The sequence below is a fragment of the Lonchura striata genome, chromosome 1A, assembly GCF_050655825.1.
Source record: "Lonchura striata isolate lonStrDom1 chromosome 1A, ASM5065582v1, whole genome shotgun sequence".
Classification (NCBI taxonomy): Eukaryota; Metazoa; Chordata; class Aves; order Passeriformes; family Estrildidae; genus Lonchura; species Lonchura striata.
Window position 1 is genome coordinate 12,984,165 of NC_140741.1, and position 24,232 is coordinate 13,008,396.

At 40.3% G+C, this 24,232-nt stretch overlaps 1 protein-coding gene across 3 annotated transcripts in view; it reads right to left on the minus strand.

The window, feature by feature from the left end:
* Positions 1-24,232, minus strand: part of PTPRO (protein tyrosine phosphatase receptor type O) — a 145,541-nt gene that overhangs the window by 18,940 nt on the left and 102,369 nt on the right. For 2 of the 3 annotated variants that reach the window (XM_021535161.4, XM_085569939.1), the window contains exons 10-17: positions 23,454-23,565; positions 17,710-17,861; positions 15,210-15,330; positions 11,047-11,186; positions 7,782-7,914; positions 6,744-6,864; positions 5,071-5,139; positions 2,469-2,552 (exon numbers count right to left, since the gene is read on the minus strand). In XM_021535161.4, coding sequence (XP_021390836.2) covers positions 2,469-2,552; positions 5,071-5,139; positions 6,744-6,864; positions 7,782-7,914; positions 11,047-11,186; positions 15,210-15,330; positions 17,710-17,861; positions 23,454-23,565 — 932 coding nt within the window. The remainder of the gene's footprint in view (positions 1-2,468; positions 2,553-5,070; positions 5,140-6,743; positions 6,865-7,781; positions 7,915-11,046; positions 11,187-15,209; positions 15,331-17,709; positions 17,862-23,453; positions 23,566-24,232) is intronic. The other variant, XM_077783263.2, reaches the window with a different exon arrangement.

Consider the following 24,232-nt stretch of genomic DNA (forward strand, 5'->3'; position numbering starts at 1 on the left):
CAAGAGTTATGGCAATACCAGCTTTCTATGAATGTGGGGATTAAATATTATAAACCTCTTCAGGCTACCATGTTATCTGTACATTCATATGTATACTGTACATCTAAAGTAGTAGTACTTATTTTCCATTTTCAAATATTTTTTCCAGTGAAATCTTAAAGTTAATTACACTAAATTATTCAACACACCTCTGTCCCCTGTGACTATGGTAAAACCTCTTAATGTCAGGCACATAAGAATTAATTTGAAAAGAAAAAAAATCCCTAAATGCCCTTTATGGTGGGAATGTTTCTAAGAACACTTCTCCAAGGAACATTGCAAGACGCAATAAAACAAATGACTGACAAGCATTTCTTAGCAAGAATTTTGTGTGCTTTGATAGTCTCAAGAGGCCTTTGCTTCTTAGCAGTGCAATTGTTTCCTGAATGTTCATAAATATTTTAAACCAGCTTATGTGCAAAACAAAAACCATTGAAACACTAGCTGGTGTTTCATCTGTTGTTCCATTTAGTCTACATATTAAAATATAAAGAGAGGGATTAATCTCATCTCATTCCACTTCAGCTCCTGTAAACTTAATCATCTAGACTGAAATAGGTAGATTGATTGAAGGGGGAACCTCTGAAGAAAGATGCACATCTGGAAAGGTGATTTAATGCATAATAAAAGAAAAAAAGGCAGAGGGACAAAAGACGACAACATTTTTGCAGCAGTGCCATAGACAGTGGCCACTCTGGGCTTCTTGACCAGCTAAGAGAGCTCAGTGTGACCTCCAAAATAATCACCTGCTTGCCTGACCTGAAGCCTCAGGTTTCAGCTTTTATATTTTTCAGGTTCTGTTCTGCTTTAGTGTGTGGTTCTGAGCTTCACATTAGGGGATGGTGAGCTCTCTGCACAGAGCAGGGAGACAAAGCAATTCCTTGTCCAGCTGGGGACCAAGGACAAATGAGCCAAATCTCAGCCCCAGGAGCACAAACAACATGGGCTGGAGAGAGAAAAACAAGCAGGATGGGACTACCTGGGCTGGAGCTGGAATGGGACAATGAACCCCAAGGTGCAAATGGAGCAGAAGTGATCCCAGTGAGAGCCCCCAGGAGCGCTCGTGCATTTTGGGACCATTTTGGTTCATCTTGGGTGCAGCCCTGGCTGGGCTCTGGTGCTGCCCAAGGTGGATCCATGGAGGAGATCCTTTTAATAAATCCCTGCTTTATTCTTTAACTCTGTCCAGCCTCTGTTCTAGGTCAGCCCTCTCAAGGCATCAGACCTTCCACCTCTGTGCAGCTTGAGAGCTAGCTGAGCTTATACCAGACAAGCTCCAAGTATATAATATTAATATACTATAATATATTATAATATACTATAATATACTATACTATAATATAATATCATATCATATCAATAACATAATATAATCCTTGGAGAGGAAGGAAGACCCCCACGTGCTCCTCAGTAGGATTTGTGTGGAGAACACGTATTTTCTTTCATCACAGAAGAAATGGACCTTTCTTTACTTACATTTCTAGTCCCACTGAAAATTTGGATGGGTTTTTCTACAGACCCACTCAAGGAAAATCGGTCTCAAAAATCCCTCTGCTGAACATGTTGATGTCTGCCTGCCAGGGCTTTGGTGCCTCATGGTAAGAGCAGGGAAAATGCCTGGGAAACAAAATCTTAACCTCAGGAGCACCTTTTTTGTAAAACCCTAAAACTTGGACCCAAGACCATCAGAAACTTAAGTTTCTTTATATGAAATAGGCAATTTTGGGTCATAGTCAATTGTAATTATTTGTTAAATGGCTTGTAAAACAATTCTTTTTCTAAGTAGACATGTGGCTTTGTCAGGTATTTTCAAGAAAACAATCAGGTGTTTACTAAATCCTTATAAATCATTTACAGACTAAAGTATTAAATATACAAAATGAGATGTGCACACAGTGACTCTGTTTTTACTCTTTGGGACTTCTAGTGGTATTCATTTTCAATGAACTGCTTTTTTCAAAAGCAAAATTTTACTGACATCAGGAGGGCATAATAGCACCTTTGAAAAACAAATGTATTTGACATCACACACCAAACAGGTGGGGCATGATCAAACAATTTTAGTAATAGAACAACAGCAGCAGAAGTCAGTGCCAGGCAATGAACATGTAAATAACCAGGACAGAAGAAGCCAGGACTTATCATGAAGCAGCAAAAGTTGCAAAGACAGCAATGAGATGGATATGATGAACACTGTAAAATTAGCTTTTTAATACCAAAATGGGTTGGAGAATAAACAGACAAACCAGATGAAGCAGGGTAGCAAATACTTTGATACCCACATCCTCGCCAGTCCATGTTCCAGTACAAGAAAATTATATCTCCAAAAGCTTTGACCCAATTGAGAACAAAAGTACCACACATTTTTCATGTTATAGAAACTCACACTGTTTACACATTGCATATGGAAAAACAAGTAAATCACTTACCAAGGATTAACATAAAATGCCAAAAGATAATCAGTCCAAAGGCATGAGGGTAGCAGAGTTAGGAAAGCAAATACACTTCTACGCCTGTGAGCATTAATAAATAACATACATAAAGATGAAAAAGTGAGGAGAGTTAGTAAGACAGACATCAGGAGATCAGCAAATTCTATTTTAAAAATCACCTAAACCCATAAACCCTACTTCTTACTTACTTCCTAAAAATATTGTTAGCATCACTAGAATTTTTACTCCTCAACCTGCAGGACTGTCAGCTATCCAACACAAAATTCTATATGGTCAAAATAAGTATGTCTTATCATATTGATTCAGACCTGTTACTCCTAATTTTCAGAGTAAAGTGGGTAGGAAAAATATCTTCAACAGATTTCCAGCAATTGCATAGGTGGTATTAAGCCTATTTTCAGTGTTTTGAGATATTCAGTACTGATATGCTTTGTTTTTATCACACACATAATCTCCCATGTTTGTTCCTGCAAGTGATCCTGTGGATATCAGAGATAAATTCAGATGCTTAAAACATCTCTTAATACCCTCTATTGTGTCAGCATTCTCAAGGAATCCCTATAACACTTTGCAGAGTGCTTTAAATTCTTTCCTAGGTTTTCATCTAAACATTGCTTGAACAGTTCTTCTTAACTGTGTTTTCTGTGAATAACTATCCACAGCAGATTTTACTGTGGCTAAAGGAAATATGAGTACAAAATCATTCTAAACTTCTGTGTTTGCAAGCTGTTTACCAGGTTCTGCTGTGCATTAATTCAGGAAACCCACTCAGGCCTATTCTACCTATTGGTGAAATGGGCTTCAGGTACTTTGCAAATATGAAAAACTCATGAAACTTAAACAAATTTGGCTCCAGTAAAAGGATGATTTTTTTTTTTTTGTCAAATACACTCTCAGTGTGTTTTTTCCCCATCAGAGAATCTGCTGCCTTAAAAGTGATACCACCCTTCTGCAGCTGTTCTAAAGAGGAAATACAAATTTCCTTGTTCAGTACTCTTGGCTCTTATGAAGTTGGTAGATACTGTGTTTTCCCTGACAAACAAGTCATGCCAAATTGAATCATCTCTAAATCTTCCAACCAGAGAGGAAATCTTCTGCCCGTGCAATGAAAACTCCAAGTTATGAGTTCTAATGAGTTTTGCTGCTGCAGAAGAAGCAGGCAGTGCAGTTTCTGCAGGGCACCTGCCCCAGGCTTTGGCAGGAATTGTGTGGCTCAGCCAGAGACAAGAGCCCTTCCTAGTCAATAGTACACCACAAGCATCAGTTTCACATCCAAGCCTGTTAATTCCCTTCCCAATAAAAATAAAAAGCCTTTTATGGTTTTAATAACATCTCTTGCTAGTTTAATAATTTCATTCAAGCTTGGCTATTTAATTAACATGAGTGTTTGCTCTTCTGACTTTTTTGCCACTCTGAGGAGTGGTTTCATTTGCACTGCATACAGCTGGCTGCTATTAAACCTAAACCAAGCAAGTGAAGCTTGTTTAATATCCAGTTAATTAGCAGCACAGTGAGGTATTGACAAGATTTGCTGGGTTTGTTAGTTCACTTTGCAGGCTTATTAGCAAAAGGCTTGTGGTGGTGCAGTGTCAGTCCATTCAATCCCAACCCTGCTGGCAGGCTGTGTCCTGTGAGGTCATGGAAAGCAGTTCCCTGTGCACCAACTTTTCTTTCCGACTTCCTGGCTGTCAGCAAAGCTGACCATGGGTGCAAAGGCACGTATTTTCTCCAGGAATGGGGGTGATGTCATGCTTGTAAGTGTCTCTGTTTGGACTTGCCTTGAAAGAGAAGTTTTTGCAGAAATTGTTAACAACAGAGCAGTAAACCATGGCTCTGTCATTACCACTCATTTATTATCAAAATAGGGATGGAAATGACCACACTGGTGCCAGCCAGGTAGCTCTCAGAGCCTTTTACTTCTATAAATGCTAATCCTACAGATTTTATTTGTACAATTACTTCTCTTCAGCTGATGGTAACAGTGATGATTTACAGTCCATATCAGTGCCTGCAATTCTTGCAGGTGATTTTCTCAACTAGCAAGATATATTTAGGGGTTGTTGTTGTTGTTGATTTTTTCAACAGCACTGAACATTAGTTACAGAATATATTTGAGTTGGCTTGTCCTTGTCTTGTAATGTAAGGAAATATTTATTAAAGGCACTGTATGAAGACAGTTGGTAATTAAGTTATCTACAAATAAGCCTACTCCTGGATGCAAATGCATGGTAGTGCTAATGAATGTATAGATCAATTATCTACAGTTGTGTTATTTTAGGAAATATATCTGTAAGAGAGAGGGGAAAAAAATCCTCCCCAAATACATCTATGCAACTTGGCTGACATGTAAATACATTATTGCCTACTAAAAACAGCAGGTGACAGAATTCATGTCTTCAGTCATCATTCAAGAAATAAAATACATTTAAGGAATAAAATATGAAATTAACAAGTCTAGTAGTTTTATCCTAAAAAGGGACAGCAATGACATAAAAAATAAGCACTTTAAGATTACAGATAATATTTGCCAAAAAGCAGAGATGGGGAAAAAAACATAAGCTTTGCTTCAAACACTCACCAGTTATAGGGGAGCTTTCCATCTCTCTCTAAAGATGCAAAATTCACAAAGGTCCCAGCCCCGCACTCCCTGTTCCAGGACAACCATTAGGTAAAAATTAACATTTCTGGATTCACAACACTTGCAAAGAGCTTGATTTAACAGAGAACTCTTCAGCAGGGAAGTGCTGAACACATCTGTGACTAGGTCTGAGATAATCTGTAATGAACATAACTAGAAACCCTTAATGCGGTTGTCTAAAACCAATAAGTGTTCAACACCACCTGAGATCAAATTGCCTAAAAATGCTTCAAAAGAATGAAATTCTCAAATAGACCTTATCTTCTGTCCAGATTTGTACTTTCCATAGCATGGCACTGGCCTCAGTGCACAGGTTAAATATTTACCTTTCTATACTAAATATTCACTGTTCCCACTCTAAGGAGAAGTTGTTTAATTGTGTCCTTTTTACAGGATAATTATAGGTAATTTTGAGTAATAAAAATAACTCTAGACAAAAGAAAAAAATCCTGAATAACATTCTAGTTGTTTCTTTATCACAAGTCCATTATTTTCAACTATGAATTGTAAACTAACTTGATTATTTTCTTGATTTACGCAAACCATTGCTTGCAGCTTCTTGATGGATTTATTTTTTAAAATTTCCTCCTGGGGTGTTTATCTTCTGTGGCTAGAAGCAGTTGATGAAGAGAAAAAGCTTTGGGCTGGCTGCACAGTAATTAAATAGGAAAGATAATTAATTTAGCTGGGATTTCCACAGAGCCAGTTACATGCAAAAGGAACAAATTATATAATGTTTTCTTAAAAAGATAACTTGGAACATAGGTGTGATGTGGTCATCTCCTGCATGGAATACATAGACAAGACATCACACAAAATGCAGCATCTTCTAGGTTGTCAAGCACAAGATTGTTTGCATAAGTTTTTTTTACAGTAAATAATTTCCTTCTTGACACAATACAGTAAATTTACATAAAATATATTACAAAAATCTATTACATAGATTATAAAAGGACAAAGACTCTGTGACACCTTCAAAACTAGTAGGTAAACCAATTATATATATATAAATATAAATATACACAGGATATACAGAATTTGGGGAAACTTCCATAGCTCACACAGGCCACAACAACCCACATTAAAGTGAGCAGTTGCAGGTAAGATGGCCTAGAAAAGGAAACTGAATTTCAATATTCAGGTACAAATGATTGGTGCAGACTGGCAAATAGTGAGAGAGAGACTTTCTAGAAAATGTTATCTGTTGGTATGGAAAAAATCTCTTGCTTCAAACCATATCAAAGACTTTCAAAGAACCTTGATGTCCTGCTCATGCCCATTTGCCTCAGATCCTAATTATCATTCATGTTCCTGACACAACCCTTTTGTAAAATGGGATTGCAGTTATGGACTCGATCCTGCAAAGCTCAAAATGAGACAAAGCTTGAGGCTTGTCAGTCAGGTCAAGACTGAAAGCAGATAGAAGGAGAAGACATGCTCAACAGCAGCAAAACAGCTCTTTTGAAGACACTATGTTCACAAGCACCTCAAGCAGCCTCACCCACCCACACGAAAGCATTCTCAGCTGAAACTATTGACATGACGTGTTTGTCAGTGTCTGATTTTTTTTTTTTTTTTTTTTTTTTTTGTAATTGGCATAAATCTGGACTTACCTGGCCATTTGTAGGTGTTTTCTCCTGAGTACAACAAGAGTGACCAGCAGCAGTCCAATCAGGAGGATGCTGAGGATGGCCAACACAGAGATGACCACGATGTTCGGGTTCATCTCAGTGACTGTAAGTACAGAAAATGACTCTCAGTTTTTCAGTTCAGAAGCATTGACATTTTTGTTTGGTTTTATTTCCTCCTGAGTTTTGATAATGTTATTTTATTTTTTTTATAACTTATCTCAAAGAGCCTGGAGTGTTAGAGAGAGAAAAATCTACCACAGTAGATAAAGGGAGTGTTTGAGCAGCTATTGCTCTTAGAAAATTTCTGTGGGGAAATGCCTTCACCCTGGCATTTTTGTTGAAATTTAACATGTTCTGATTTATTATTTTTTTCCTCTTTAGCTGACATTTATAACACAAGGGAAAACTGTGAAGGTAATACAAAATACAGATATTCATCATCATCTATGTCTCCAAATCGCATTTCCACTCTGAAATCATTCTTCAACAATAATCAATGCTTTTTCCGACCCAGAAGCAAAATAATAAACTGAGGATTTGTAACATGCTGGGTGGAAAATGCTTAATTACTCTGGAAAATTACATGCCCAGGGATCCTCCCTCAGGAGGCTGTGACTGCTGAGGATCATGCAGAGGCCTTTCTTCTCTCTTACTTCTTTGTTGAATGCAGGAAGCCTTAACAGCTTATATGAATGTGATTTTCCTCTTGTTTGGGCTTGGCTGAGAAAACATTTTTCTCCATAAATATCATCAGGCAGCCAATGTCAGTATTGACTGAACCTGATATTTAGTATTGACACCACAAATTCTGTCCCTGATTTCTAAAACCCAGTCCAGAACCAAGCCCCTTTTCTAAGGGTTTTCCAAAGCTTCTCCCCCCATCCCATTCACATCTGGCAGCCTTTCCATAACACAAACAACCCCTGGGGCCAGCATTAAAAGAGCAGCTTTAAAAAGCAAGGGAGAACAGATGTAGCTGGATGAGAACAAAGAAGGAGAAAGCAGGGAAGTGCTGCTTACCCATGGTGGAAACGGAGATGAAGGTGGGGATGCTGGGGCTGTCGTGGCTGAAGGTGGTCACACTGCAGTTGTAGGAAGTGGCAGGGGTCAGGCTGGAAATGGTGACAACGTGTGAAGAGACAGTGACAGGTTCCTGCAGACATGGGGAAAAACACAAAGGAGTTTGTCTCTCCTGTGAATGCCAGGGCACAAATCAGTGTTCCATGTATCTGACAGGTAAAGTCAAGTCTGGTGGGAGAAATCAACACTTTGAAACACAGGAAAGGTAACCAGGGCCTGTCTTTGACAGCAGGCAGATAGACTGGCAGAAAAGGGGAGGGAAACACCCCAGAGCACTCCATGGACCCCAGAGCCTTTTGGGCAGGGAAGGACACGCACCCTGTCAGAGTCCAGGACATTCCTCTGGCTGTCCTGGCTGTCTCGAGACCCTGGCAGGGGGCTCAGAGACCTTGGCATGAAGTCAAAAACACCTGTGGCTTTGATTTTAGCCCGTGGAAAACGCTGGCAGCTTTGTATGAGGAATTACAGCCACAAGGGTTTGAGTAGTGTGGTAGTTGAATTAACATAGGGTGGAAAAGTAGAAATTTGGGGTTTTTAGAATGGGGTTCAGGGAGTCAAGATGGAGGGATTTGGGCGTGTCCTGGCCTTCTTCTTCTTCTTGTTCTCCTTGTTTTGGTGTGATAGTGACACTTTTCTATTGGTTTAAGGTAGTGACACACCGTCCAACATAGATGACAAGTATTGGCACAATATTGGAAACAGACTATACATAAATTTTGATATAAAATGTGTTCTGCCTCTCACCCAAGGTGAGAGGCAGAACGCCATGGCCTCCTTGCTAGACAGAACTCAGCAGATTAGAGAAAGAATGGTGTAGACAAGGAAAAATAAACAACCTTGAGAAGCCAACCCTATGCATTTCAGACTCCTTCTTTGGCTGCATGAGCTGGGAAATGAGGACTTTTACATTCTTGGGGTCATCCCAGCACAGCAGACCCTGAGAGTGCCCCAGAGCGGGTTGGTCAGGCACAGACTTGGTAGGTGAGAACACTGTGACCTCCAGGACATCCCAGAGGTGGACACAGCTCATGAGCTCTGGTTTCTAAGCCACACAGGTAGGAGGAAAACCAAGTTATTTTTAATCAAAGAAGATCCAAGGCAGTCACAACCTCTGCCATGAATGAAATCACAATTCTGGTTTGAATGCATGTCACCTCTGTCTCTGAGGCAGCTCCTCTGAGTGTGGAGACCTGTGAGCCCTTTTGAGTGGCCAAGGTGAAAAACAAAGCTAGAGCAAAGTCTTTTGCAATAATTATGATCAAACACCCTACATCTCAGTGTTTCTAGCTGGCAGAAACTCTACATATTTATACAACGTGTTAATTATTATGACCCTTATGAACACTTTTGTGGATTTTAAATGCTGATAGAACAAGAGCAAACAAATACAGAAAGAACACCACATGCATTGACTTAAAGAAAGAGTTCCTTAAGGCTCTGTTTTCTGGACTGCCCTGCAGAAGCAGGGGTGGGTTACAGCTGTGAAAACAGGGACACTGAGCCAGTGGTTTAGAAGGGAGAGAAGGAGATGTTTTATAAATGAACCCACTCCAGATTGAGAATGCAAGATGCTGTAACAAGTCCCAAGCACTGGATACTTGCAAGAACCTGTTGTCAGCCATGGCCTAATCCTAAACTCCTGTTGCAGAGTAATTCTGAGGTACCTTGTGCAGATGAAATCACATGACTGGAAGGAAGGAGAACCTTTTTATTGCCTGAGCCGAAAGGAGGAGTCAAACTTTGGCAATTGTACTTGGTTTCATGTTTCCATTTTCCCCTCTGGGAAATTTAAATTAGTCAACTCAAATCCAAGATGTTCAAAATTGGAAACCTGCTGCTTTTCATTTCACTGATTTAAAGATGCAGGGAAGGGACAAAAATGTTCATGTAATTGGCATGGAAAATCACAAAGAATTTTCACCAGCCTACTTGGAAAGCATCCCTTTTTACAGTTCAGAAAGGAGCCCTTCCCAGTTTTTCATGGAGGCAGAAAAGAGAGTGATGAATCCAATGAGGAGTGAGCTGACAATCTCTGTGCATTACCCAGTGCCAGATGTTCCTATCAACAAAGGAGACACCCTCTGAAGCATCTGCCAAATGAAGCAGTCTTTTCCTGATGCTCCTAAAAGAGATCTGCTCTGCAAATCCTCTGGTGCTTTCCTTGCCTGATCCCATCACTATTTTGAATCTCTGGTAAGTGATGATAATGACTTTGCAACCTTTGCTATTCATCATGAAAAAGCAAGAATCTAGAGGTGGAATCTAAATGATCCAAAAGATTTAAGTGCACGTAAGCATTTTTCTTCCTTTAGTCGTTGTCTGTCTCAATTTAAAAATAATATTAAATAATTCAGACTGATCTTCCATAGCATTAAAGAGTATGCAGGTCTTTTACATGTGGTAATCAGTGGTTTTAGTAGGTAATTTTTCACTTCTTTCTCAATGATTCCCCATTACGTGCCACAATGCACATGAGAAAATAATGTTTTGTGGCATGTAATCAGAGTGATTCATTATACCATCAGCTAAAGCACAAAGTAAACCTCACATGTAGCACAGTATTGAATGTCAAGGAATTAAAACTACTACTGCTCTCTGTTTTTCACTTAACAGCATTACCCATTTAAATACTATATATTTAAATTGGCCACTGAGCACAGGTACCTGACTAGACAGAAAGAAAAGGAGGTTCATATGTTCACCTCAGGAGGTGGGTCTTGAAGACAATACCCTGAGGTAAAATTAATATAAAATGCATTAGGAGCAGCCACATTTGCATAAAGGTACTCTTGGAACAGCAAGGAATCTCCTACAGAACTTCAATTAAGAGATCTCAAAACCAGGAATAAAGTATTCCAGAAATAATTAGATACTGTATCAGAAAACTCATGGCATCTAAATATCTCTATTTTCCCCACTCCTTATGAAGCTACCTGACCAATTTTCCCTTCTTGTTCATTGGCATTCCATTATTTTCATAGCCTGTTAGGTTTTGCATGTATCAGAGCCATTTCCACATGTAGCCAACTCCACTGACACTGCTGGATGCACACAGCTTCTCTCCAACCAGTTATATAACCTCAGTAAGACAGAGGTCAACCTTAATATTGCAAAACAATGAAAAAATTTTAGTATTTGAAGCGTAGTTACCTTTTAAAATTTTAATTCTGGGATGAAGAGTGGACACCAAAGAAGAGACACATACCTGGGCTTTTGTTTCCTGGCCAGATCCAGCCTGCTGGCAGTAGACTTCAAAGAAATCAGCTACTCCTTCTTCCACCCACAGCAGAGTCACAGAGGTCTGAGTCTTGTTGACAGCAAACAGTGATTTTGGAGGGGCTGGTTCTGGTGTAAGAGAAAAATCTCCTTTCATTAAGCTTATTTTTAAGTTTCCGGACAGCTGAGAAAAATGAAAGAATTGAAAGCAATGCCTGATGCCCTGCTTTCATTTCCTTCAGATAAAGTCTACCAATGTAAATCCTCTCATGATGACAAACTACCACTGTAAAATGGGAAGATGATGAAGTGTGTTGGTTTTTCTTCTCTATTTAAACCGTTCTCTATTTGGACAGAGGGATAATTACTTCACTTCCCTTTTCAGCAGAGCCCTTGTTTGAGGATCATTAGTGGATTCTATTAATAGAGCAATGTTAGCAGGAACTCTTTCAGAGAAGATCCCTGTCCACCTGTTAGCAACACATTTAGCCTGAGAAGGCTTTTCTTCACTTGGCTGCCCAGGAGACTATAAAGAACCAGCTTCCCACAAGCAAAGGTTGCCTAGGTTCCTTTAATTGCAGCAGAGAAAAACATTAGGCCAATTACCAGATTAAAAAACAACCGAACTTGTAGTATTCCCCCCCCCCCCGCCCCCTCTGGCTAACATTTAAGGGCTACTGGATCTGTAGGAATGCAGAGATCCAGATCTCCAGAGGTCCTCAATTAATTACTTTGATTTTCATTGCTTTTGTGCTGGATGAAGTGACAACAGACAAACAAATACAAGAGTCTATCGAGCAGAGGACAGCCCTATGACAAAAGTCATAGATGGAGGATCTCCTGGGAGTGATGGCATCAGAAATGTTGTGAAATATGGATGGGAGTGTGGACTCCCCTATCCCAATGTCCAGTGGCCTTGGCTGCTGCCTCCAGGGCCATCTCCCTGCTCATGAACCCCTGTGGAGGTCACCCCTCCCTGTAACCACACCCAAACCAACCTGGGGAATGGAAAGCACAGAATAGCAGGGAAAATCTTGAGGACCAGGAGAGGAGCCAATGGCCTAAGCATAGTGCTAATATGAGAGATACTATTTCTCCTCAGTATTATTTAAACACCAGTGCTGAATCCTGATATTCATCCTGATGGCTTCACAAGATGGGTACTGGAAATGCCTAGCTTTCCATACCTCAGGCCTTCTGGGCTCTTCTGCTTTGCCTTCAGAGACTGTAAAATTTGGGTGGTACATTTCTGAGTCGTTCCACACAGTTTTCAGATCTCCTATTCTATGGATGTTTAATTAAAGCTGTAATTCTCAAACAATGACCCTATTTTGGGATTCTGAACACACTGCATACAATGGATGATGCACAAGAACATTCTGGGTTGATTCTTTTTCCTTTCACACACAATTTGTTATTCTCATTCTGTGAGATGCTGTCACAGGAACCTTGGCACAAGGGGTGTGCTCAAGTAGTTATAGACATTTTGGAGATGTATCTGAAACAATCAGATCTGTGTTCTGGGATTGGAGTCTACCCAAGCCATATTGGCATTATGGAAAGAGTTGGGCAGGAACTGAGGCACATTCATGTGTGTCATGGGGCTGTGCACATATTGTCCCAGTGTTACATAGGAAAGTGTCCCTTTCCCATAATTACACACATATATCTGCTCTTGGACTCAGAAACACATTCCATCCCTCACTCCAGGTAAAAAAAATGGCCTCAATTAACATATGAGTTTTGCATTTGGGCAGCGTCCCAAGCAAATCCTCCTTTTGCTTCCAGCAAATGGATTGATTTTTCTGCAGGTGGAAAGCTGCCAGGATGAAGCAAACATCATGGAGGGAAGAACATTTGGCAGGAATGCTTAAGTGACTGCCAAGTGCTGAGTCGTCTATCACTTAGAGTCAGCTTCCACTACTGCTAATTACAACTCCCATTGCTCCCCTCAGAAATGGAGAGAGGGAAAACCTCTGGCAAAATATCCTCACTTTTGTCTATTCAAAGTTCAAACATCATAAAGGGGGAAAAAAAATCAAATTCAATCTAACAAAAAAACCCCACACCCAAAAGTCTAGAAGTGTCGGAATCTGTGGTATTGATGATTCCAAGATTGTAGAAAGTCTCTGTCTTTCTGCCCCACTGCCAAAGAAGAAGTCATAATTTGTCTGTGCTGGTTTCAAGGTTGTTTATTCTGTTTATCTCTAACATGTTCTGCTGCCCTGCCCAGCTCTGTCCTGCAGGGCAGTGTGTGGGGCTCTGCCCTCAGTGGGATGTTACAAACATTAAATACCAGAAACTCCCTGGGCTGGATTTACAATAATGTGCCAATATCTGTCACCTACACTGAACAGTGTGTCCCCAGCCTGAACCAAGAGAAAAATGCCAACACCACAGTGACACATGGAGGGCATGAAGAAGGAGAAAAAGGACAAGACACACCCAATTTCCTCCATCTTGTCCCCTCTAGACCCCTAATCTAGAATCCTAAAATTTTACTTTTGCACCCATACCACACTTAATTATTACTTATATCAAACACTCAGAGCTGGTAATTCATCCTGTAAGATTGAAAACTCTTTTCCGTGGACAGAGATCAGAGACAGTGTCTCTGGGGGCTCTGTCCAGGGGGGTTCCTGATCCCCTGCCAGGGTCCCAGACCTGCCAGGGCAGCGAGAGGGCAGCCCTGGATTTCCACATAGAAGGGATTTATTGAAATGGAATTCATCCCACCTTCTCTTTGTTGACACTGAAGGGCAAAATACCCATCCAAGTTCAGTAGGAGTGCCCATCCATAAGGAAAGAGCAGGAAGATACAACTGCTGCAGGGTGTACAACATGAATAAGGCTTATGGATCTGTCTGAAAGATAAAGCTAGCTGGTGTTTTGAAATACCACCCTAAAACATTTGGACAGTGGTAGTAGAGGATAATACTCACTCCCACACATTCACCCTCTCAGTGGGTGAACAAATACACACACGAGGCATGGGGAAAGCAGTGGATATGGTTTGCACAGGGAAAAGAAAACTCATGGAATTTGTCTACTTCTTTCAAATATTGTCTTTGGTAAGAAGACCTGCAAGAACTTCTGATTGTTGTGTCTGTTTGCCTCAGTACTGTAAGAATACTGAGAAAAATAAATGGACAATGGTTTTTTTTTTAGAGCTCTAATCCCATTAGAAATTATAGTCCTTTAAATTAACTTCTCTCACGGTGACTCACAAAAGGATTATTATTCATAATAATATGAATGGAGAATCTCATAATAATGAGAAGATAATCCACACTGAAATTACAAACTCCTCCTTACCCACCTTCTCAGCAGAGCTAATGCCAGTAAAAGCAGTCTGGCACACTTGGAAAATTCAGTGTTTTAGGTACCTAGGGCTCAACAACTCCACATATATTCAAAAGACAACTAAAATTTCTTAAGGTACAATGGTGCAGTGTCCAGTTTCCCTCTCAAGTAAAGAAAGATATCAGGTAGAAAGTTACATTTGAAACTCTTACATTAAGGATCAAACTCTCAAGTTTTCTTTTGTTTCTATGAGTATATTACACATATTTCTCTTAAAATGAAGCTGGGTTCTACACTCACAAATCTGACTATTTTTATAAAGAATACTATCATTAATTGGTATTTAAGGGTAAGTTTTGGTGTTGAAAGATTTTGCAGATGTCCAGAGAGAGATGAGGGGAGACAGAAAAGCAGACCAAATGGCAGAGAGGTGTGGAAATAGGCTTGTCAGAAGCAGAAAGGTAGAAAGAGAGGTTCTGCTTTTTATTGAAAAGTTCATCTGTGAAGCCTGAGTTGCTGTCCTCAAAACCTACATGTGTTCAAGACCTTAGGCAAGCAACTGTGAAGTTGACTTGTTCTCTCAGCAAGGCACCAAGCGATTTCCACTCTCCTACTTCCACTTACAGTCAAATTTTGCCACTCTTGCTCCTCTTGAGCAAAACCCTTTCAGGAGAGTGGCTTCACACACAGGCATGAGACAACCTTCACAGCAAGGTGAGGTGAAAATCACAGCTTTGCAAAAGAAATGGGCTCAGAGGGACAAAACTGAAATGAGGAAGGTGCTGACAGAGTTACTTTACAGTCAAATGAGTGGGGTGAGTTAATAAAGTACAAACAAGCGCTTCTTACCCAATTTCACAAGTTGGGGCATGGAAGTATTGCTGCCTCTCTCAGTACAAGCAGTCACTGAAAGGTTATAAATGTCCCCAGGAGGCAAGCTCAGCACTGCAGTCATCACATTGCGTGTCACCTGAAGAATCAAAAGACACCAGCTTAAACACTACACAAACCACACAACTGCCTGGTAAAATTAACCTGCTCACTCAAAACACTACAGAGAAAGTCCTGTGCACCACAGCACATCTTCTGTGTGCTCCAGGCTTGTGACATCAACCACTTCCCACTGATACCAACCACAAAACCAGATTAGCACAATGCAAAAAGATGATGATTTTAGGCTGCACTTTCTATGTGACTGGTGAAAATTTAAGGAAAAAAGAAATTCTCTCTCACACCACTGGGAGCATCTAGATTTCTCAAGTTGTGCAAAATGCTAAATAAGGCATGGACTTGAGTCTATTGCAATTTTAGAGGAATTAAAATCAGGTCAGACACCTCAAAGAAGGGCACACAAGCCATGTGCAGGCAAGCCTTTATGCATCCTACAGACCTGAAAATTAAATCCATCTGGGCAAGGCTAACATCTCTTGGAGACCTGTTAACTTGACAAGAGATCTCAGGGTCTGACTTCAATCATCTGCAAATCCAATAACAGATCCTAAACTGAGCTAATTCTCAAAAGATGGAGAATAACTTCTTCCTTTTATTTTAGGGTAATCTTCCCATTTCTCCAGAGTCATGGAGAAGGATGCGGAACTTGGAACACACTGTTTTCAGAGCCTTTCTGGACTATCTATAAAGGGCCCATCCAGGAATTTCATGCTGGTTTTCAAAGTAATTTAATTCTCAGATGCAAGAGAAGCTGACAGTTCTGAATAAAGCCCAATAGGGCTTTGTACATAATTTTCATCACTTCTCTAAAAACTGGCCAACTTCTGTGGAATCTTGGGAAATACACAGGGAGCAGGAAGAAAAAAATCAACAGTGCCTGATAGTGTTACCTATTTATTTCAATAATGCTACAAGAAAAACAACCATATTAGCAATCATAATAAAATAATATTATGATATTTCAATATAGTATGACTTTTAAAGGAAACAGTTCCTGGAAGTGACTAGCAGAGCCTGGGAGAACAGGTATGCCCTAATGCCTGCAAGCATGTACCCATATTTATCCATATGAACAGAACCATAAAAGTTAGCTATAAATAGGTAGGTTTTTGCAGGATTTTCCTAAAGAATACCCTCTGGGTTCCCTGTCTTACAAGGAATATAAAGACAAACATTTGTAAAGTTTTGAAATTTTATTTATAGATATAGTATATTTCTAGATATACTATATTATAGATACGGTCTACTTTTAATCTTTTATTTAATAAAATTACATATTCAGTTTTGGTTTTAATTTATTTAAATTTTCACATTAAATGTTTATTTCATATTTATTTAATCTACAATTTTTGCATTCAATGAAGTTGGATGGTAAAGAAATCAGATTTTTCCTGAAAGAATAATATGCTTACAGAAAACATGCCTTTTGAAGGAAAAGAAGAGAGGTATATAATTGTGATTTTTTTAAAAATTCAATTGATAGAATATTTTATTTGTAGGACAAAAATTAAAGTCTAGTTCTCTTCCTTGTTAGAAGTAAGGATCCAAATCCTGAAAGCTCCTGCTGCTCAGAAAGGTTATAAATTCTCCTAATCATATAATTAGATTCATGTTGCAACAAGCTCCAGATGGGTGTACTCTCACAGCCACAAGGAATTTTAATGAAAGCTAGGATGTTCTACAAAAATCCACATGAAAAATCAGTGATCAACCTGCACTTCTGCTGAAAATGCACTTCTGCTGAAAATACACTTCCAATTTTCCAAATGTTCAAGAGAATGCACCAAGATCACACCTTAGCATCTAGCAAGTTTTCTAAGTGCTCACATTCTGGGTGAAATCCTCATCCCATCAGTTAGTGGAACTTGTATTCAAACATAAAATAAAGAATACAGAATTTATGAAGATAAAGTCAGAAAGAGGGAAGCAACAATACTTGAACAAAAAAACCCCAAAAAACAACAACAACAACAAAAAAAAAACCTGAGCCAGCAGCTTACTCTATTTAATAAATAAAAATGAAAAGTACCACACCTGTGTATAAGAATAGTCTTTATGTTTTACTGTCTGAAACTGAGAAATTTTTAAGCTCTTCTTATATTATGTAAATTATCAACACCTTCACTGGATCACACAAAGAAACACTTTGTCCACTGGCTGTTTTGAGACCTCAAGTGTTTCAAAGTGCATGCTAACACTGGGAAATAACTTTTACTGGCTTCCACCAAACTTGCTGGAACTCAGTAATACAATGTTATCACAGTTGTCAAGGTTTTTCTGAGTTATCAATTCAGAAAAACAAACCAACCAACCAAAACCACACCCCCACCCCCCAAAAAAAAAAGGAAAAAAAAAGTAAAATAAATGAACACCATCTACCTTCCACACTGATACTTACACTCTTCTTGATTTTTTTCTTTCCTTCTGCAACAACCATCCAGTGCAGCATCCTGGAATGAGAAAGGTCAGGGCCATCTCCTCCATAGGTCCAGGTGACGTAGAGAAGGTGGTTGTAATACTCTACAGCGGTAATTTTGGGTGCCACTGGTGCTGAAGAAAGAAGGTAAGTGCGTCACAGACAGTCTAACATAGTTGATTAGTAAATCCAGTGATAAACTTCTGCCAAAGGATGCTGTCATGAGAAGAGTACTACAGAGCTAGCAAGAAAGGATCATTAAAACCATTTGAGCACTAGCTTAAAGATATGAAAACCATAATTTTACCTGGGAGATAATCAGAACAAAAATACACTTCTTTTTGCAATCTTTTCATTAAAAAATAAAAATCACAGCAAATAAAAATAATTTTTGAGTCACAATTATAAGTCAAATTCAAGTTAAATGCCTCAGATATTGCTTCATCCTGTCACTGAACTGAAAAGAAACAATAAATTGTTGCATTGATAGGTTTACCATAGGGGAAAAAAGATATATTTTCCCTGAGCTTGCATCTTTTCCCTGAGCTCTCATCAGCTGTGACCTGCAGAGAGCAACCTCCAGAATAACCCTAAAAGCTCCAAAACAACACTAAAATTGTTGTTTGAGATGAGGATTCCACTGTAGAGGGAGCACAGCTGGCCAGCACACCTTGATTGCCTGATCCAAAGGTGCAGGAGCCCAGAAAAGAGTAAAATTAATAGCGAGTGTGTTGAAAATAGCAGGCTCCGGCATGGTGTGGATGGATAGAGGCAGAGATCTCTGAAGATTGCTCTTGAGGAAAGAGGTTTGTTGGGGGTGCAGAAAGGTCCTGCCGCATGCTCCCAGACGCAGCACATGGCCTGGCTTGAGAGGGTGTGGGAGGAGAGAGACAAAAGGATGCTCTAGGAGAGAGGAAACTCCAAGAGGAGGGAAGAGGTTCCAAGAGAGCGTGTGGCCCCTGGAAGCCCCCTTTTCAAGGAGCTTCAAGGTGGGTTAGAACAAGGCTCAGGCCAATGGGGTTACAGGCACTTGATGTTTTAGGGGAGGGTACAGAGGTGTGGGATGAACCATGCATCTTTTGGGGGGTGAGATGGAACAGTCCACTTGACCCCTGGACCCATCCATAGGCAGGGGCATTGTCCCGCTAGCTGGGAGAACTGTTCTCATCCTGGCTGTATTATTTATGGATAATCATATTTTATCTATCTTCCGCAACACGAGTGGAGAGACAAAAGTGAAAATCTCAATCAGTGAAGATCTCAACCCCTTCCAAAAGAGATATGAGTAGGATAATTTGGATATTACAGGGATGGATCTCTGTGCTTGGCTGATTTTTGGGGAGCATAGTGGGGAAAATGGTGTGAACTGTCTGGTTTTCCTCTGCTCAAGCCACCTTGTGTCCAGTGTGCTCATGCCAAGGCAGATCAGAGGAGCAGAGCCCTGGGTGCCAGCACAGCTGTGGGTGACAGGGAATGCAGGATGGCCTCGGGTCTCTTGGAAAGGGCCACAAGATGTCACTGCTGCTTTCACGAAGGCTCCTTCCACTTTGGCATTGAGACTCGATTTGTTAGGGAACAGATTGACTGAAGCAATCGCTGAGGAAGGCAGCAAATGCAGTGCACAGACAATTTAGAGCCATTCAGAAATGTTCTCCCAAACATTCTCCCAAATTGGTCTTGAAAATGTCATTTTTATGCTGCTGGGGAAATTTAGTACAAAATGCTTGAAGCAGTATTTATTTTAATTTTTAAAGTTCCCAGCCCATCCCTGCGCATGGATTGTGTATTCCTTGCAGTTTAAGGCCATACACAAATAATGATTTCTCCCTGCACTTTATTATTGATTGTATGCTTTCATGACAGTGAATATCCAGTGTGGTATTCACATTCTCTGGACAGAGACACATAATTCTGTCTCTCAGGAGAAGCACAGAGAGGAGAAGAGAAAACCATCTTTTATCTCTGCTCCTTTGTTTTCCCCATGCGGAGTTTAGTATAGAGACTGTTTACCTAAAGTGATTACTTGATTAGATTCTAGTGAAAGTTGTTTGGGTTCAATAACCATTTGGATCCAGCTGTGTCTCAAACTCTCAGCAATCACGAGATTGTTAATTGGTTGTTAGATAAGAAAGAAATATGTATGTAGAATATGATAGTCTCTCTTTAAATAGTATAGTAATGTAATATAGTATAGTTTTAAAAAAAATATTAATAAAACTATACTGTAGTTTTAATAAAACTTCAGCCTTCTGATCTAAAACCAAACATCATCATTTCTTCCCCATCAGGGTTGCCTTTTTTGCAATAGTCCAGGATATGTCACATGAGAGCAAGGGCCAGGGCTGGTGTGACCCAGCCCCTATCACAAGGTCCTGGGGAGCACAGAGAGGCTGTGGAAGTCACACCCTGCTGCTGACCTGGACCAGAGCGATAGCTGGAAGCACCCACGGGACCAACAGGCAGCACATGTGGTGGCAGTCAGCAGAACCCAGAGTCTGTCTTTCTCACCCCTTTTGCTTCTCCAAAGACAAAAGCATCCTCACTGCAAAAAGCAAACCCTGGTGGTCCAAAGAGCCTTTGCTCATGGTTGTTTTAAATCCAGCTGTTTACAGCAGGTGGCATTAAAAACTCATTAGTCACCACAGCAACCCTGGCAGCACCACAATCTCTCCCTGAGTAAAACAATGGTGTGCACCTGCTGCTGCAGGAGCTGAGAGGACAAACATTGCTTCTGACAAGTCTCTTGGATCTCCCAAATCTCCCCAGCTGCTGTGGGAGAGAGCTCCATCTCATCACCCCAAGTCCTGCATTCAGTCCAGCCCCAGCCTCCCAGGAGCAGTGGGATCCTGCACCAAGGAATGGCTGCTCTGAGCTTCCTGCAATCCTCAAACTCCCGGCTGATCCTTCTGCTCTGTTTTTGAACTCAGGTTTATGCTCCAGCTGTGGAGGTTGGCTCACCAGTTACACCCAGAAGTACTGACAGATATACTGTCAAGGCTACAAAACCTCCACTCCTGTATTTTTAAAATATAGGGCTTTTTGGTGGTTTTCTTTTTCTGTCTGTTTATTTGAATTCCTGGCAACCTGTGAAGGGGAGATGGCATTGTTCAAAATGATGCAGAAAGGAACCAAGTGCTCCATAAAACCATCTGCTCCCTCACTGGGAGGAAAGAGGCTGAGGGTGAGAAAGAATTCTCAGTCCCCTGGTGGCTTAAAGCCGTGAAAAGGCAGGGGACACACTGGGGACAAACTGTTCAAACCTGCAGATATGACAAACTGGCCAGCCTCACAAGTCAGCCTGACTGCAGTTCCTGGGCAAAGCTGAGGAGATTGCAAGTAATAAGGCAATCAGAGGACAGGAGTGCATTTAATGCTCACATTCAGTGCTGACCATCTATTGGTAAGTGCTTGCAATTTGACCAAATCAGCTTTCTTTGTTAGGGCTCTTCTCTTAAAATCACAGTGTGATTTTAATACCTCATTGCTATTCAACATTTTCATCGGTACCCTGAAAGTAAAAGCAGGGTTGGTGAACCATGCAAGAAGAATGGCAACTGGCAGAGGAGGGCAGGATTTGGACAAGGCTGAGCTTTGAAATATTGCCCCCTGTGCTGGGCCTGCTCAAACAAAGTGAATTTCAAAGTGCCAGGTGTGTTGGAAAATGGCATGTAGACAGCAAATGATAAATTCTGTTAGGAGCCATAAAACAGAAGCAAATCAACACAGAGCTGCAGTGTGGTGATGCAGGAAATGCAATCATTTAGATGCACACACAGGAGAGCTTTGAATAGGGAGCTGATTGTGCCTCTACAGGAGTATTCAGCAGGCTTTCAGTTTTTATGTACTTCAGTAAAGACAGTAAAAATTAGAGAGGCAGAATGGGAAAAAAAAAAACTAACATGGGAAAACACCTAAAAGTAGAAAGCACCTAAGTAGTTCAATGGAAGCAGAAAAACAAACTAAATTCTGTTTAGGGACCAAAAAAAAAAAAAAAAAAGAAAAAAAAAAGAAAAAGAAAAAAAAAAGCTTTGTTTTTCTTTAATCAGTAAGATAAAAGTGCAACAAATATCTTGGACTGGATATTAAAACCAGAAAAATTCAAATCAGAAACACAGGGTATAAACCCTTGATAATAAGAGAAGTTAACCATTGATGCAGCATTCCAGTTGGATATTTTCAATGCAGACCAGATGACCTTCTCTAAGAAAGGTTTTGCCAATCACAAATGGATGATATTTAGAGGTTGATCCATTTCTGATTTTGTCTGAATCTGCTAGTAAGAAGTCGATCCATTATTCATTTAGCAGCAGTAGCAGTCTTTCCTGTCATCATAGAGATCCAGATTGGTACTGATGGCAAATTACATTTCAGAAGACCCTTAATCTCCCTCATTTCTGCTGCAGGTTTCTGGAGATACAATACTGAAGTGAGTATCCCACTGGAACACTTCCACTCTCAACTGCTGAACCTGGTACCCAAATCATTTGGAAAAGACATTTTTTTTCCCCTCATACAGCAACCAACCAGCTGGAAAATTGCTTCTTTACAGTGCTACAGAAAAGCTGATTGATGCCAAGGGACAAGGAATATCCCTGGAGACCCTTCACAAGGCTACAGTTGTCATACACTGGAAAAGTGCCAGAATTTGTCAGCAGAGTAGCCTGGGATCAGGTATCTCAGCATGGGAGGGTTTCTGTGGACTCCAGTGGAGCTGCAGCTTTAACTGCTGCTGACTTTTCTGTCGTGGTTTTCTGGGGCACAGGCTGTGTAAATCATCATTGCAAATGGGTCTTGTTCAGTAACTTTTCCAGGTGCATTCTCTGACTGTCACCAAACAGAAAATGTGGGGCTAGGCTAGTGTCTGCTTTGGATTGAGTGGTTGGGACATTATACCCTGATTTTCCTTGTAATTGGATTCCTGCAGATGGAAAAGTAGAGCAAGTATACTTCATTGCATCTCATAGTAAAACTGAATTATTTACTGCTTTCAGTCACCTCAACTTCAGCAAAGGGAATTAAACAGTGACACTTAAAAGCAAAATGATTCAATGGAGGGCTCTGACTTTTGGCCTAACCATCCTGGATGCTGGGAGCACATGGCAAGGCACAAACAGGGCCTCTCTCATGCTGCTCCCTCTGATCTGTTGGACATACTGAAGATTCAAATCTAAAGAGTCTGCCAAGAGATGCCAGGGTGTGTTAAATCCATGGCTGGTCCCAAGTGGAAGAGGAAAATCCATGTGGTTGTATCAGCTCACTCATCTTGGTGCTGCACAAGTCATGCTCTGGCTTGCGGATTACTGGGAGGGTGATAAAACACTTGGAAATATTGCAGATGAATAAAAAAGTGTTCCATAATATTAAGAAACCTGAGAATTCAGGCTTACTAATTTACCTATTAGCTTCTCCATGTGTCAAATGTATGGTGTGGTAAAAGTGGAGCAGGACCACTGGCCCTCACTGGAGCCAGGCACTCAGCTGATGGAGGATTGCAACAGAGCAGTCAGGCACTGTGCTGGGCACAGGAAAAATTTATTTATATGTTCATTAAAAGCAGTCCTCAGAGACTTAAAATAATAGAAAACCAAACAAAAAAAACACAACCTAAAAAAACACTTAGCTGATACATATCCTAGCTTGCAACTATCTGTAGGTGAAACACAGCACCCAGGTCAGACTTCCTCAGTGCTTCTGCCCCCAGGAGCATTCCCAGAGTGTTTTCATACCTGTTATGAAGCTGATGGTGGAGCTGTCACAGCAGCTCATCTCTGGGTCCCCCCAGGTCACCATGGTGACCCGGAAATTGTAATACCAAGCAGGCAGCAGGTTGGCTATTCTCTGTGAAGGGACAAAACACAAAGAGCAGCTCAGGAGACAACTCACCAGCATGAGGCAGGACTTCTGAAAAACAACAGTATTTATAAACCTAGTGCCCGCACTCATTTTTCTGAGCTCCCATTACTCCCTTCAGTGGAAATCTCTGAAATTTGGCCTTTCAATTTACTAAAAAAAAAAATCTCTGTGGGGGGAGCAAACACAGCTGTGATGGCTCTGCTGCTCATCCACATCCACCTGGTTGCAGGTTCTGTCCACCATGGGAATCTCAAAGGATTTCCAGGGTGGTAAGAACCATTCATACAGAGCAATCTTCCATCACAATTCCAGTGTGATGAAGGCAAAATCTTCAACTGGAAAATGTAGGTGTTTCTAGTTTGATTAAATGGGGTTTGAGGATAAATTAGAATCAATGCTTTTGTCTCAGATATTGTCACTTTAAAAGATGTATTTTTATCCAATTTTCCAAGTGTATTTCACTTTCTCTTATCATTTATTATAAATGGAATAGGAATGAAACATAAATGACTTATGAGACATAAATTATATATGTAAATATAAATTAGATATAAATGAAGCATAAAAAGCAATGACATATTATAGTATTGTGTGCAATATTTAAGTTAAAACTCTAATTCTTCCACTGACAGCACAGAACATTTAAGATATT